At 50.1% G+C, this 15,477-nt stretch overlaps 6 protein-coding genes across 6 annotated transcripts; 4 read left to right on the forward strand and 2 right to left on the reverse strand.

The window, feature by feature from the left end:
- Nucleotides 1-3,371: 3,371 nt before the first annotated feature.
- AKAW2_51677S (fungal specific transcription factor domain-containing protein) lies at nucleotides 3,372-4,523 on the forward strand (the record flags this gene model as incomplete). Its single annotated transcript, XM_041691632.1, has 1 exon — nucleotides 3,372-4,523. The coding sequence occupies one exon, from the start codon at nucleotides 3,372-3,374 to the stop codon at nucleotides 4,521-4,523; it is 1,152 nt and encodes a 383-aa protein (XP_041545098.1).
- Nucleotides 4,524-4,723: 200 nt separating this feature from the next.
- On the forward strand, nucleotides 4,724-5,736 carry AKAW2_51678S (SDR family oxidoreductase; the record flags this gene model as incomplete). Its single annotated transcript, XM_041691633.1, has 5 exons — nucleotides 4,724-4,799; nucleotides 4,846-4,904; nucleotides 4,953-5,327; nucleotides 5,381-5,578; nucleotides 5,653-5,736. 5 exons carry the CDS (start codon nucleotides 4,724-4,726, stop codon nucleotides 5,734-5,736), a joined length of 792 nt encoding a protein of 263 aa, XP_041545099.1.
- A 1,129-nt stretch (nucleotides 5,737-6,865) lies between these two features.
- On the forward strand, nucleotides 6,866-7,964 carry AKAW2_51679S (uncharacterized protein; the record flags this gene model as incomplete). The annotated part of the gene is made up of 3 exons (XM_041691635.1): nucleotides 6,866-7,023; nucleotides 7,089-7,325; nucleotides 7,373-7,964. 3 exons carry the CDS (start codon nucleotides 6,866-6,868, stop codon nucleotides 7,962-7,964), a joined length of 987 nt encoding a protein of 328 aa, XP_041545100.1.
- A 433-nt stretch (nucleotides 7,965-8,397) lies between these two features.
- Nucleotides 8,398-8,938, forward strand: AKAW2_51680S (DUF3140 domain-containing protein; the record flags this gene model as incomplete). Its single annotated transcript, XM_041691636.1, has 3 exons — nucleotides 8,398-8,426; nucleotides 8,495-8,620; nucleotides 8,737-8,938. 3 exons carry the CDS (start codon nucleotides 8,398-8,400, stop codon nucleotides 8,936-8,938), a joined length of 357 nt encoding a protein of 118 aa, XP_041545101.1.
- Nucleotides 8,939-11,473: 2,535 nt separating this feature from the next.
- On the reverse strand, nucleotides 11,474-13,142 carry AKAW2_51681A (aldehyde dehydrogenase family protein; the record flags this gene model as incomplete). The annotated part of the gene is made up of 3 exons (XM_041691637.1): nucleotides 11,474-12,280; nucleotides 12,340-13,050; nucleotides 13,110-13,142. 3 exons carry the CDS (start codon nucleotides 13,140-13,142, stop codon nucleotides 11,474-11,476), a joined length of 1,551 nt encoding a protein of 516 aa, XP_041545102.1.
- Nucleotides 13,143-13,402: 260 nt separating this feature from the next.
- Nucleotides 13,403-15,232, reverse strand: AKAW2_51683A (uncharacterized protein; the record flags this gene model as incomplete). The annotated part of the gene is made up of 5 exons (XM_041691638.1): nucleotides 13,403-13,521; nucleotides 13,599-13,885; nucleotides 13,958-14,304; nucleotides 14,364-15,034; nucleotides 15,094-15,232. 5 exons carry the CDS (start codon nucleotides 15,230-15,232, stop codon nucleotides 13,403-13,405), a joined length of 1,563 nt encoding a protein of 520 aa, XP_041545103.1.
- Between the last annotated feature and the right edge of the window lie 245 nt (nucleotides 15,233-15,477).

Below are 15,477 nucleotides of genomic sequence, written 5' to 3' on the forward strand. Positions count from 1 at the left end.
AAATATTCTCCCAACACTGTGATGCTGCAGCCACCATAAGAGACGTGGGCGGAAAAAGCAAACACGGCTCGGCCCCTCTCGGGTCTGCTCGACTTTTCTTACAGATCCCACAAAAGCATCAATATCCAAGCCATGCGCCTACTCATATCCACGTTTGGAATGATTGCGGTCAGGCGCACTCCAGTATGACACCTCAACAAGCATTATCGCTTGTGGATTAATTCTCCAGGTCTTCCGTCATTGGTCTCAGCTTCACCGATAGCAACTCACGGCATAAGACGCTGCCAGTACTTTTCGGCTCAGTGAAAAATCCACCGAAAAGCCAAATAATAATCAAACTAAATTCTTACCAAAGCTTGACTACGAGAGGTGATAATTTTTATCGGATTTCGAAGATTGAGCCATTTAAACTTGGTAACCAATGACTCGGTCAGAAAGCCGAGAGGAACCAGGCTGGTTTGGCACGCGATCGCAGGCTTTGAGCAAGGGAAAGCTCACAAAGGCTGCTTGAGGCCCTGGGTATGCAGAAGGACCCCCTGAAGATGAACACAGGTCGGTGAGTAATTCTCTCATTCAAGCTATTATGTCAGATATTTGAGCCCTGTGGCTTGGACTTAGCTCTCGTGTAATGTTCTAAATATGACAATAATCTGAATTGAGACATACCCACCGGCCCATAAGCCGAACAAACTTGTTTCGATAGCTTCGATGTGAGTTTCAAACCAGCCTGCCTGATGCTGTTCACCGCACTACCACGTGCGTTTCTCATCCTTCAAGGGCTGTCCGACATCACAGCGCGTTCCTTGATTATGGCTCCCTATCAAACCGGCCCATGCTAGACTTAACGTCATGGGCTCCTAGCTGGTCATGCTACTTAGACTGAACCTCAGCCGGGATATCCTTCTTGCCAACATGTCCCATTGATCCGGGACATCTATGCCCAGAAGAGAACAGGCACATGCGCGGGGCACACAGTGGGAGTCTAAGCGAGGTGTATGAACATACCTTGATGGCGAAGACACGAGGTACCAGGTACCAGGGGTGACCCTGGATGCCCAGGTCGAGCAAGGAGTCACAGGCAAGTTCCTTCAAATCCAACAAATTAGAGCCATAATCAAATGTGATCTGAAGTTAATTTCCAAGAGGTGACACGGGCGTTCTCGGGTTCTTTCTACCGCCCCGACAGATTATGTATCTTGCGATGACGATGTCGGCTAAACCAGTCGAGAAACTTGGGCTTGATTGGTAGATACTGTGGCAGGCAATCTTCACATTGCAGCAAATGAGACATCACGAGGATGCAAAGACTGAAGGCCGAGAAAGTACGTGAGGTGATGCCCTGCAACAATGAAGGCAGAGGCAAATGACTTGGGTGGAATGGATTGTGATAGTGTGCTCTGATAACGTTGCAGTTCGCCAACATCTACAAACGGAAGGCGCGATGCCAAGCTGGGTCGATTATCCACCCCTTTTCCTTCTCCTTCTGTCCACACTTTTGCGAAGATCGTTAGTTACTCGTTAATCACGCATGGCTTTTCCTAGAACATAGCCTCCGTATTCTTTGTCCAATGTCCGCGTGGATCTGGCCGACTTCTTGGCGTTCCCATGACTCTTGATGCCTACAATGGCTTATGCCTGTCTCTGGTCAGAGTCTTCTCCGTCTTTGAAAGACTGATTATGCCTTCTTTCGGCAGCCTGGGCTCATCAGTGAGCCAGTGCATGCGACTATCGTGGGAGGATGCATTGCTCTAGACTATACCCCATCCGCAAAGTTTCCGTATGGATTACTCGTACTGGTCTCGATCTACGTGGAACAACCGGGTGAAATACTCTGTTCGCGTGAAGTATAATCCAAGCCCTTGCCTTGGCCTCTGTTGCATTTGGCAGCCGAACTTCCTTCTTTGAAGAGACTGTGCTGATGACGCTTTCCAAAGGTCAGCACATTCGTCCTAGTCGGAACCAGGCGCACAGCAACACAATCACGAAGTAATCAGCGGCGCTCAGATTTCAGGGCAAGACTGCCGAGGTTTGAGCATCCTCTCGTGCACTTGAGTCGAAGGATCTACCTGTCACAATGTCATTATACTCATGCAGTGGTTCTCATAGCTAGATATCTGCTTGGGAAGGAACAGCCATGTTTCTTACTACGATTGTAAGGAAAGAGATTCAGTACCTTTCAGCTGAAAAATACCCGAGACCAGTCACTAAAGATGAGACTGGGCACAGCTCTAAGTTCGGTCATCACGACGAGCGGCTCGGAAAGGCTCCCGTGTCTTACGGTCGGCATCGTGGTTCATCGGAGAATACATCTCACATGTAACCAGTAGTTTCAGTTTCTGCTGTCTTACCTGCACTATAGTATGCGCCAGGCCTGCAAGCCTACGGAGATTAGTATGGGAACTACGATCGGAGTTTGTCAACCTGCTATCCGTCGGCTGCAGGTACATCGGGCTGACGCCATCGCACGCCTCTAAGACGCAATAGCGTCCACATTGGTATACAAGCTGGACAATCGTCGAATGTAAGTAAATCCAGCTAGTGCTAGTATTTTGTTGATCAACAAATATCCCGATCGCGTGTTTGATGATACACATTGTGAGCGCACATGGATAACCACCATGATCGGGAAGCTGCACCTCCGTGCTCTCAGTGTCGGTCGCGCAAGGTAAGCCTCCATTTGATACGTTTGCTTTCCACCCCGCATCTATTCTTAGTCGTTAAGACATTCTAGGTTCGCTGCGACCGTAAAAAGTACACTTGTGGGAATTGCGAGAGGCTAAAGCATGCATGCTCTTATGAGAGGGATAACCCATCCCCCGGGCGCCCGAGGCATGACGGTGGCCATCCCGGAAGACGTCGTGGAACTCGGGCGTGCATCTATTGCCGTCTTCAAAAGGCCCGATGTTCAGGTGAGACGCCACAGTGCAATAACTGTCACCGACGCCATCGGGAATGCCAATATCCAGCCCTTAGAGGAGCTCGCCAGTTATCTCAGGATCGAAATGGAAAATTGACAGTCAAGTCTTCCACTCGCTTGGTCTCCCTGAATGAGCTGCAGCAAGGACTGTATGACGGTCGTTATGAGCGTTTCATAGTTGATCGCGCCGCTGATTTCTGTCAGAGTTTACCCTGTAAAGGACGGAGCGGAGTTAGATAGAGTCCTCGATGACTATTTCTTGCACCTGTATCCCTTGCCTCCCTACAGCTTCCTTCACGAACCCTCAATTCGGCGAATGTGTGCTGCTCGAACGCTCGAGCCAAGTCTCGTGTTATCTATGTGCGCCTTGGTTAAACTAAGGTGCAGACCATCTGGGTCTCAGCCTTCCGAAAGCGTGTCATTGATCGAACTTTCGGAAAAGAGGATCTGGGACATGATCGAGACGCCTTCAATATTCAGATTGCAGGCACTCTTCTTGATTATCCAGTATCATGCCGAAGTTGGCCGGTTCGAAAGGGCCTTCATGATGGCTTCCATTGCGAGCCGCCATGTGACTGCTCTCCAGCTGAAGCATGAAAGCCCACACCTCAGCTTTGTCACTCAGGAGATTCGGCGGAGAGCTGCTTGGACGATGGCACTACTAGATGGTTACTTTTCTGTAGGGCTTCCCGGCTACAGCACGATAAATTATGAAGAGATATACCAGCAATATCCGTGTCGTGAAGAGGAATTTGGCTCAACGGATCCCGACACAATACGGGGCCCTTCCACCGCTCGGGTTGAAGACAAAGCTCACTACAGCATGCTGGAGCTGATACTGCGTATTTCCAGGGTGCGCAGAGACATCATGCGCTTCACCAGGCAGTTGGCCCTGCTGGAACAGCCTCTCAAAGAGTTTCAGGGTATTGTGCAAGGATTCCAAATGAACCTCACTCAGCTTCAGGAGAAAATAGCGTCCGTTGTGGGTTCTTCGGCCACTGGAACCATAATTCAGCCAAACTTCCGGTGGGTTGTGAGATCTTTAGAGATCCAACTCGCTTGGCGTCAGGCACACTGTGACCTGTTTCGTCTCTTCCTTCTCGGACATCCCAATGCGGCCCCTGATGTGGTATTACGTCCCTTGGGATCAAGCACCTATGCTAGCCAAGCCCAGGAAATATGTCAGGAACACAGTGACTGGATAGTAGAATCCATTAAGATAGTTCGAAAGATGAATCTCCAAGTCCTCTTCTCTTTCGATATTGCGAGGTGCGCTTATCAAGCTGCACGCCTCAATCTCTTTCTCGCTCATATGCCGAACGTGCGGCCGCAGCTAACATCAGAATCCGCCGTTTCTAATGCTGCAGAATGCCTAGCTTTTATCAAGGAAAGATTTGTGTCGTCTGCTCATGCTCAGCGGATGATCTCAGACCTCAGTCTATTGATTGGAGCCTACGAGACGCGTGATGGGCATTTTGGAGCAGCGATGGCGCTTGATTCGTTACGGTTTTCCGGGGATGCCCTTGAGAAGCACAAACAATTATCGGCACACAGTCTTATCCATCAGGCTAATTTCGTGGATGATAGCTATCTCTATGAACTGTGAGATCTTCTATCTGAGCGCGTGAACGTGATACTTCAGATGAGGCGCGCTCAGACAAATAACTACCACGTGCCAATCTCGGAGGACCTCCGCTGCGGGGGTCTATTGCGGGGTTCCCTACGTCGTACGGAGTACTTCACCGACACAAAGTTCGCTATGTTGCATGAGCATAATCTCAACCATTATTCAGTCACACCGCCACCATGGTTCTTTCTAAGCCCGAGAACAAGCACGTCCTGAAGGCCTTCGACCTCACCGGCAAGGTTGCTGCCATTACAGGTACCTTCCCGGCAGAGCAACATTAGCAGCTTCTAACTGATCACAGGCGGCGCCCGGGGTATTGGACTTGAGGTTTCGAGGGCCCTCGCAGAAGCTGGTGCCAATGTAAGATCAAGCGCGTTCTACCAAGTCGCCTTGTGCTGACTATCGCAGGTGGCCCTGATCTACAACTCTTCTAGAGCGGCAGAGGCCATTGCCGAAGAGATCGGTACCCAGAATAACGTGAAATCAGCTGCCTATAAGGCGGATGTTGGAAATCAGGAGGATATCGAAAGGGTAATCCAACAGATCGCTTCAGACTTTGGCAAGCTCGATATTATCGTCGTGAACTCGGGAGTCACTTCCAATATCGCGGCGGAAGACTACACCACGGAACAATGGCGTGACATCATGAAAGTGAATCTAGATGGCGCGTTTTATAGCGCGCAGGCGGCTTCTCGGATCTTCAAGCAACAAGGACATGGGAATGTCATCTTCACGGCCTCTGTCAGTGCAACATTGGTGAATGTGCCTCAGAAGCAAGCAGCGGTATGTTGCATTCTATGTCGAATTTAGGGTGTGTACTAATCAGCATGGTCCAGTACAATGCCTCCAAAGCCGGGGTCGTGCAGATGGCAAAATGTCTGTCTGTTGAGTGGGTGGACTTTTGCCGAGTCAACTGCGTTTCCCCGGGGTTCATAGCCACAGAAATCCTCGATATCCACCCTCTGGAATGGCGCGAGAAATGGAACGACATGGTGCCGGCTAAGCGAATGGCTGATGCCTATGAACTCAAAGGGGTAAGTTAGCTTCTGCCTTGTGACTTTTCTCTACCTCCTTTATCCGAAACGATGAGCAGTTGTTAATGTTTCAGGCCTATGTGTTTTGCGCTTCCGATGCCTCGAGCTATATGACTGGAGCCAACCTCGTGATTGATGGCGGCTACACGCTGCCTTAGGCATGACTCTTGCAGCCTAGCGTCCACGCTGTGTTGGACTCTTTTGACAGCAAATGACGCAAATGGGTATACATATGTAAGATGCGGTAGGAGTGTAGTCACACTCGAGAATGTGTTTCACAGACGGATGATCAGTCCACGCGAACACGACGTCTATTGTAAGCGAGACGCATGAGAAGCCCGCAAGGCTTCTCTTCAATACCCGACCTGCTAGTTTAGGCACAGGGTATGAACATTGTATCAATTCCCAACTCTTGAGGGTGCAGTCAATCTTCGAAGGGGAAAGTTTGTATTTCCTTCGAAGGTCTTTCCTTAGAAGCCGTCCGCACCTTGTGCAGACCGAGTATGATGCCTCATAGTGATGGTCTTCGCCATTGTTGGCACTAGTGTATTCTTGGGATCTGTATGCCTCAGGTGTCGATAAAGTGGCCGATGACTGTGGAATGAACTGAATTGCGGCCTTCGCGTTTCCCCCACTCTCCATGCATCCATGACAATCATTCTCTATCTCCAACAGAAGATAATGCAAGGGCTATATCATCCAGATAAAGCTAATGCAAATATCTCCTCGATGCGATGATCAACTTTAGGCACCATCATATCCTCCACCCGAAGTCCCAATGAGCATGGGCCGCTGGTTGCTTCACCCAAGGATGACGGCGCTAAGCTCGGACTACGTGGCTGTCACCCCGCCTATGAACTGTGGCTGCTTGAAGTTAAATCCCAGCCCGACATGCTCCCCCACCATGATAAAACGAGCTGCGTCGAATGGGGCCTGGAAAAGACGGTGAGTGCGCACTAGCCGTCCGCTCCAACGTGCCCAAAGAAGCGAGGCATTGATCTCATTTGCTATTGCTTAGAATCCGCATGAACAATGTCGATCAATACGTCGGGCCGGAATTAATTCATGAACCGTCTTCACTGGCTGCACTGATACCAGCCCCGATAATGCTTTGAGCCCGATCAGCCGTTGACAGATTGCGTCATTATCTCGAGGCGAAGATTTCCATAGGCAGTGTTCGGTGTCAAATCTGATGGCATATAAATAGTATCGGGATCCGTGGCTCATGGTGGCTGAACCACGTTGGTTTCTGAGCTCAGCTTGAAGTTCATCATTACCGTTTACACCATGGTGAGGAACATCAGTCTCCTCAGCCTCGATGGCGGGGGTGTCCGCGGATTATCCTCCCTTTACATTCTGAAGCATATCATGGAATCCATCGATCCTGAAAACACACCAAAGCCATGCGAGTACTTCGATTTGATAGGAGGCTCGGGATCCGGCGGGTAGGCATTCTATGGTGCACAAATCATCCCGATCGGGGTTTCGTTACTAATGCTCCATATCATAGGTTGATAGCCATTATGCTTGGTCGATTGGAGATGGATATTGATCAGTGCATCAACGCATATAAGCGGCTGTCAAATCACGTATTTGCTCGAAAGCGACTACTGCCAGTGGGAGGCAACTTGCGCCGACAATCGAAATATGACGGTCGCAGGATCGAAACTGCCATGAAGGCGATTCTTCATGAGCTTGGCTACGAAGATGACATACTCCTTAGAGAGCCAGCGTCTTCCTGCAAAGTGTGAGTCTTTCCCGATGATACCAAAAGCGGCATTCTGATCGGCACAGCTACGTTTGCGTGACCGACGACGGTTCAAAACGAAATCTAGCACCCTTGACAAGCTATCCGAGCAAGTACTGCTCCAACGAGCTGTACAAGACCGCCAAAGTATGGCAGGCTGGCAGAGCATGCTTCTCCACCGAGCAGCTCTTCGATCCCGTCCCCATCGGACCAAGCGGACGGCGATTCTACAACAGCAACACAGACGCTAACAATCCGGTGCGAGAAGTCTGGATAGAGGCGAGAGGCATATGGCCATCCGGCTCATTGGATGCCCAGATACGATGCATGGTGTCCATCGGTACCGGTGTTCCTTCGATCAAGAGATCCAGCAAAGCGATGTTCGGCTTATTGAAGTCATCGCGCACTGATTCCATCGACACCGAGGTGGACATGAACAAATTCCTCCGAGAGCATACGGAACTGGATGACGAAAATCGTCTATTCCGATTCGATGTACCCAACGGATTAGCGGATATCTCTCTCGATGGCATTGATGAAATCGACACGATCGTGGATGCTACCGAGGAATATCTCGCCAAGGAGCCGGTCTACAAGCAGATACAGAAATGCGGTAGAGCTCTCAGTGCAGGCCCTTGAGCCAATTTGTGATATTTCTTTTTGTATAGACTTGGGTGGCAGACTGCTGGAGTTAGATGTGAACGTCTTATATCTAGTCCTTCTAATACTATCGATACCAATGTGATTATTTTCTGCGATTTATCGCACGCCATGACTGAATGAACAACAAACCCCTCCACCTTGAGAACCAAGAACAAGAATAACCTTCCCGAACCTAATTCTCTACCAGACAGACCACAGAACCCCCTTTCTCTCGAACCACTCCACCCAAAAGTCGAACGATGACGAAGTATCTGTTCCCGGAAACATGACGTCAGGAAATCTCAACTCACCTACAAAGCCAGAATAGCCCTCTCAACCTCCTCTAACTAACCCCAAATCTTCACTATCTCACAGCCTACCATACCACAGACCAGAATAGAACAGAACAGAACAGAAAAGCCTCACCAAAATGGTCAAATCCAAAGACACCGTCATCGAGTACTCTCCACCCCCTCCCAAAACAACAACCCCCTTCCACCTAAACCCCATACTAATAATCCTGACAGCGAATTCAACTCCCTCGTCAACATGACGCCCAACGAACTCCGCGACTGGCTCAAAGGCACCCAATCACAGTCCTCGGGCTGGACGAACGAGTCGTCCTCGTCGGGGGAGACGATTGGACATGAAAGGCATGTCTCTCACCTCCTTCTTCACTACTACTATCACAATATCTCCTATCCTATCCTTTGGTTTGGTTTTACTCAAGCTAACGATATACGTCTATGAATGTGTGGGTTTGACACAGCGGCCGCAAAATCGTCTCCATCCTGGAACACAACCCGTCCAAGGATCCATCCGGGTACTCGGACGAAGACGTCGATCATATGCGAAAGGTAGTGTCGTATTGTAAACGGCATTTGGCGCAGGAGGAGACGGCGAAGCAGAATACGGATAGTAAGAGTTATAAGTCGTTGAAGAATTGGGGGCATGATCCGTTGAAGGGATAATCTTTCTTTCTTGTTTTCTTTGAAAGGGTAGGGGGTTTGGAGTTAGTGGCGGCTGTGTGTGTGTGTGTGTGTGTGTGTGTGTGTGTGTGTGATTGAGACTATGGTTGGGCTGGCTGTTTGGGAGTAATTTACTTGTGGGGTAGGTAAAATATATTATGATAGTTTCAATTGTACTTGAGAGCTCTATCGAGGTAAGGTGATGGTCTGTGGTCTGTATATTTCTGTGACTAGTGGGAGGGTAGCGGTAGTGGTTTTGAGTAACTATATTCTTACTATGATCTTCTCTGATATATCATTGATAGCATCATTCTCTTCTTTTATAATTACCCTACTATATATCTATCTATCTATCTATCTGTCTACCTACTGAGCTCATCTTAGCTTCACCCACCCCCCAAGGGTACCCCCCAAAGGGTTCCCCCCAAGAGGACAAGCTACTAGACTCCAGCACCACGATGAGGTGTGAGCTTCAATCGCTGGAGGACCTGGCCCGCACAACCAGGCGCTCAAACGCCATGTATTTATACATGTGTTGAGACTTTTCTTTTTTTGTTTTCGGCGCTATTACAGCGCTGGCTCAAACAAACTTGTACCTGACCAGTGGACTAAGCCAGCTGGTCAAGTGTGCGGCTTTTTTGCATTCCCTTTCATCTCAAAAATTGAGAGAAGGTACTCGCTTAACACCGGGTGGAGGCATAGTGGGCTCGACGGGTGTGTGTGTGTGTCGAGCCAACAAACCTATACCTGGACGGCATTGTGCACCGTCACGCACCCCCGGTGGACTCCCTTAATGCCCGTAGGGGGGCAGGAGCAAAAATCTGCTTTTGTATACCGAGGGGCGGCAGGGTGAGGCAGACGTTTGCGGGAACGTGGCACGCTGCGCGGCTAGCTGCTGTGGCAGCCCCCGGTGGGTGGGTGGGTAGGTAGGTAGGTAGGTAGGGCAGAGGCAGGCAGTGGCAGGCAGAAGGCAGGCAGGCAGAGAAAGGCAGGCAGGCAGGTCAAGGTAGGTCAGGTAGGTCAGGTAGGTCAGGTAGGTCAGGTAGGTCAGGTAGGTCAGGTTGGCAGGTTGGCAGGTTGATGTAGGCGAGGGAGGTTGATGTAGGTGAGGCAGGTATTTCTCACAAGCCCCCAGGGCTTGACATGGCCTGGGTCGACTGAGGCAGGAGGACTCACCTGATATATTAGTATTGTATACTGAGGCGGGAGTGGCAGGTGAGGTAGGCAAGGTGAGGTAGATGAGGTAGATGAGGCAGGGTAAACAGGACAGGACAGGACAGATTGGAGCAGGCAGGCAGGCAAGGTAGGCAAGGTGAGGTGAGGTGAGGCAGGACAAGACAGGGAAGGTTAAGATGGGTAGGTGGGTGGGTAGGAAAGGGAGGGCGGAACACGACAGGATAGGGTAGGTTGAGGTAGTCGAGGTTGATGAGATAGGAGGTGAGGCAAGGCAGGGCAGGGCAGGTTGAGATGGGTAGGTAGGTAGGTAGGTAGGTAGGTAGGTGGTGAAGGAGGGACAGGACAGGACAGGGCAGGATAGGGCAGGTTGGGGCAGACAAGTGAGGTAGGTTGAGACAGGGGCAGACAGGAAAGGTGAGGCGAGGTAGATGAGGTGAAGTAGGCAGGTTAGTAGATAGGTAGGGCAAGGCAAGGCAGGTAGGCAAGGTGGGGTGAGGTAGGTGAGGCAGAGCAGGACAAGACAGGCAGATGAGGTAAGGTGAGGGAGGCGAGAGAGGACAGGCAGGGCAGGACAGGGTAGGGCAAGGTGAGGTAGGGCAGGTGGTGGCAGGTGAAGTAGACTAGGTAGAGGAGGTAGATGAGGTAGGTGAGGGAGGACAGGGCAGGGTAGGGCAGGATGTGGTAGGGCAGGTGGTGGCAGGTGAGGTAGACGAGGTAGATGAGGTAGGTTGAGGCAGGTGTGGTAGGATGTGGTCACAAGCCCCCAGGGCTTGACATGGCTTGGGTCGACTGGGGGCAGGGCGACTTACCTGACAGCTCAGTTGCTGTAGACAATGAGCCAGCAGTTGCAGACGAAGATAGAGACGGATGAAGGTGAGAAAGAAGATGGAAGAGGTAGAAAGATAGAAGTAGGTATGGAAACGGTAGAATCAGACATGAGGAGTAGGAAAGAGAGCAGAATAGTATGAAAGGTAGGTGAAGGTAGGTGAATGTATGGTAGACTGGGGAGTTGTAGGAGGAGAAGTCTGGGGAAGAAAGTCCGGGGGCTCAAGGGGCAATTTATAGTCGTTGGGTGGTCACGCTTATTGACTTCATGTTTATCCTTAGACTTGTTATATTGACTTCATATTGATCCTTAGACTTGATACATGACTTCAAAGTCGAGTCACAAAGGGGTCACGGTGTTATAAATAGATCCACTACGTGGTGAGGTGTAGCCGATGTCATCAATAAGGGAGGCATCTAGCAATGGGAGTCTAGACATATGTCAGTATGCGGCAAAAATTTAGAACGAACAGAACAGGTTCCTCAAAGTCTCATGTATTGTGCTTCAATCAAATTAGATACATCAGATACACAGCGTCACTTCCTCAACCAGTTCCTTCCATAAGGCGGGAGCTTCTCTCTTGCTCCAAACATCCAGACTGAAATACCAAGGACTGCTAGAGTGGCCGCAGCACTCAAAATTTTGCTGCGAGAAGTTGTGTCGTTCCCTTCTCGGTCAAAAGGTGGCTTAACAGGCGGTGATAGCTTCCTCATATTTGTTTCGGAATACGGGGGGTATCTCGCACCCATAACCCCCTCCAACCACGTTGGAATAGCATTCGTATATGTGCGAAGATGCGAGAAAGCAAGTATTCCGTACTTTCCATGGTAGCAACCAGCACCAGAGTTCCCCACACCACCAAAGGGTGCATCAAGAGCAGCGGCATGGAGGAAACAGTCATTGAATGTCACACCACCAGAAGCAGTCTCATCCTGGATGCGTTTCTTTTCAGACTCGACGGTAGTGAAGGCGTAAAGAGCTAACGGGTGCTCAATACTGCGAGTGAAAGAAATAGCGGTATCAAGATCCGCGTCAATGATGGGCAGGATGGGGCCGAAGAGCTCTTCAGACAAAAGAGAATCCTCGGGACTAACATCCACAACAATGGTAGGTCCGAAGTAACGATTTTGACGGTCGCGAATGCCGCCGTGAATGACCTTACCGGTTGTTCTATCGAGAAGAGACTCAAGACGATCGAAATTTCGCTCGTTGACGATGCGACTGTAGTAGTCTGGCTTGTTATCTGGACCACCAGTGAACTCGTCAAAGTAGTGGATCAGTTTCGTCACGAAAGCTTCACGTATGCTAGGGTCAATGAGGACGTGATTCACATTAATGCAGATCTGGAGTCCACATTAGAGCCAATGAAGTGAGTCATTCTAATTTATAAGAAAAGTCATACCTGTCCAGCATTCGAAAACTTAGCCCAAGCAATATGTTTTGCTGCGAGATCGATATTCGCAGACGGGGCAACAATTGCAGGCCCTTGACCCCCCAGTTCCAAAGTGACGGGAGTCAAATGTTTGGCAGCAGCAGCATAGATGATTTTGGCAACATTTGCAGAGCCGGTGTAGAAGATGTGATCGAAGCGACTTTCAAGAATATGCTTCATTTCCGACGGCCCTGCACTGACGCAAGTAATAGCGTCGCGATCCATGTACATGGGGATGATCTCCATCAGGAGATTCTGAGAGGCTTGTGCAACGTCGGATGGCTTCAGGACCACCGCACAGCCAGCGGCAATAGCAGCGATCAAGGGTTGTAAGGTCAGCATGAAAGGAAAGTTCCAGGCGCCAATAATCAATGACACGCCCAATGGCTCTTGACGGACTACAGTTCCGCCCAAAAAGTTGATTGGATCCCATCTTGTGGGCTTCTCATCCTTTGTCCACTCGTCAAGCTTCTCAAGGGTACGTAGAATGTCATTTTGAAGGCCCGTAATTTCCCCCAGCAAAGCCTCCAGAGGATGCTTATTCAAGTCGGCACGAAGGGCGTCAAGGATACGGTTCTTGTTGTCCTCGACCATCCACCAGGCTCTCTTAAGCTGATGGCGTCTCCAATCTTTGCTCTTGGTGCGACCCGAGGCGAAAGCGGCTCGGACGCTGGCATATGCCTATCCCTTGTTAGCCAGGATGGATGTTGACACGGTCGCAAACGGGTGAATTAGCTTGCCTGGTCAAACTCCACCTCGGTGGTAAAGGCCATGGTACTGTTATTGTGATGCTTGTTTTGATACTAAATAGAGAATACAGGAAGCTGCGGTTTGAGTTGTGGCTGCTTCTATCCCCGGAAAGTTCGAAAGGTGGAGCAGCGATCGGTCGGGAACCAGCAAGGATGGAATGGAATTGAATGCCGCTAACCCGTGACACCCCCACTTATACTAAAAAGCAAAAATGCAGAATTCACTCTTCTTTGACTCGAATCACATGCTACTATTGAAGAGAAGTGATATGATTGACTACGAATCATGCCTTACTAAGATATACTCGAGATATGCCTCCTTTGGCCTTTACAGCATCCTCTGTCTCACCCTCCATCTCGGTGACCTTGGCTCCGATACTTCCGATGCAGCTTGACTCCCAGTCTGTGCTCCTCCGTTAGCTCGCTTGTAACATTCACTCAGTTGGGGCAATCCGCTCTATAGCCAATCTCAATACGTACCAGCAAACTTGCGCGCAGGGATGCGCCGCTGCCACATATCCTCCAATTCCTCCAGTGAGCGTCCGGTGAGCTCGGGAAGGAAGAAGTATCCGCAAACCACCCCCACGGCTGCAAGGGAGCCATAGATAAAACCAACCTTGGACTGGAGATCAGCATACGGGGCCTTGAGTAGGTAGGGAAGAGAGTAGGAGACTGCAAAGTCGCAAACAATCCGGATAAGCCAGGCAACAACCGAGGTCTTATCGCGGAGTCGCAGATGGGGAGTTTCTGCGCCCGTAATGACAGATCTGTGTGTAAGTCAGTGGTCAGCACATCCCCTGTCAACGGTATTTGATGCTAGTCGCGGTAAGGGGGCATACATAGACCCGAAAGACATGATGTAAAACAGGCCGTACATCATGAGCACTCCACAAACTCCACGCTTTTTGCCATCGGTTATGGTGCCGGTCCCTAGCCCACCACAGATCATGAGTAGGGCAGTGGTCATGGTACCGCCAATCAGGTAAATGGGCCGTCTTCCAGTTGTGTCAACTAGGGAGAAGGTAACCAAAGGGCCCATGGTCGAGATGCCTCGGGATCCTAGCGTGAAGGCGAACGGGTTCATGACTTTCAGAGATTTGACGAACAGACTGCCATACTGGCTGACGAAGGATTGTCCAGTCAATTGATTGAAAGCCGCGGTCATCATTGCAATCATTGTCCTTCTCTTAGAGATGTCAGTACCACTCACACGTAAGTCAGGGCTTGAACGGGAAGGAGACTTACCCGGTTGGTTCCCTGGAGAAGTTCAGCCCAGGAGCCTTTTGTTTGCGCGTTTGCCTCGACAGCTGCTTGCAAAAACGCCACTTCACCAGCAACATCTACATCCTTCCCCTTGTTAAGGTACTCGAGCTGTTTTGTCGCCGCCTGGATCTTGTTCTTCCGGACAAGCCACCGAGGGCTCTCTGGGACAAGCCAACTGCAAAGCAAGATGAAGCAGGGGAACGTCCACATCACACCGATCGGGATTTTCCAAGCAGCGTTTCCCTCCAATTTGGCTGTTTCGTACGTGATGATAGCACATATAAACGAGCCAAAAATGTGGGCAAAGACGTATACCACCACTGTCGCCCCGCGAACCACAGTAGGACAGATCTCACCGAGAAACATGGGCACAAGCCAGTCCTCCCAGCCAATGAAACATTGTACTATCATCCGTCCGGCCAGGATCTGACCGAAAGTCGTCGCGCTGTAACTGACGGAGATACCGATGATGCACATCAGCTGCATGCCTATAAAGCAGGTTCGGCGTCCATAGTATTCTCCAATCGCCCATCCGATGAATGTGCCAGCTGCTTTTGCAGGCAGGCCAAGAGAATTGAGGAAGGCCAAATGCTGAGTGCTGAATCCATACTCCCCAGTGGAGCTATCATAAGTGCCAAATTGCTTTTCGAAAGCTTAGAGAAGTCAACCGAGAACTTGTATGCAAAGAAGATGGGTGGATCGCAATACGTACAGTCCATTGTCTGGATGGTCGAGTAAACAGCGTCGTCAAAGCCATAGCTAAAGACACTGGTGGCAATGATAGCGTATGCTATCAACATATTCCAGGTGAAAGCATGGCGCATACTCTGTAAGTTCCTCAAGCTTGCCATGATTCTGATCCAAAGTACACAGACTTATGAGAGATCGAGTGTATCTCTGCACAATTAAAGGTGTCTTCGGCTCAGATGAGCTACAGAAGGATCATAGTCCGTTCCAGATACACATAACCCAGCCATCTCGCGCTCTTGAACTTCTTTATAGTTATTCTCCAGGTATATCGCGACATTCTGGGGCGATGTTGCCATATCGCTCTAGAGGCGTCTTGAGGGGAGTGGCGCTCTCTGTCCTGTTCGAT

This window comes from Aspergillus luchuensis, chromosome 5, assembly GCF_016861625.1.
Source record: "Aspergillus luchuensis IFO 4308 DNA, chromosome 5, nearly complete sequence".
In the NCBI taxonomy this organism is placed as follows: domain Eukaryota; kingdom Fungi; phylum Ascomycota; class Eurotiomycetes; order Eurotiales; family Aspergillaceae; genus Aspergillus; species Aspergillus luchuensis.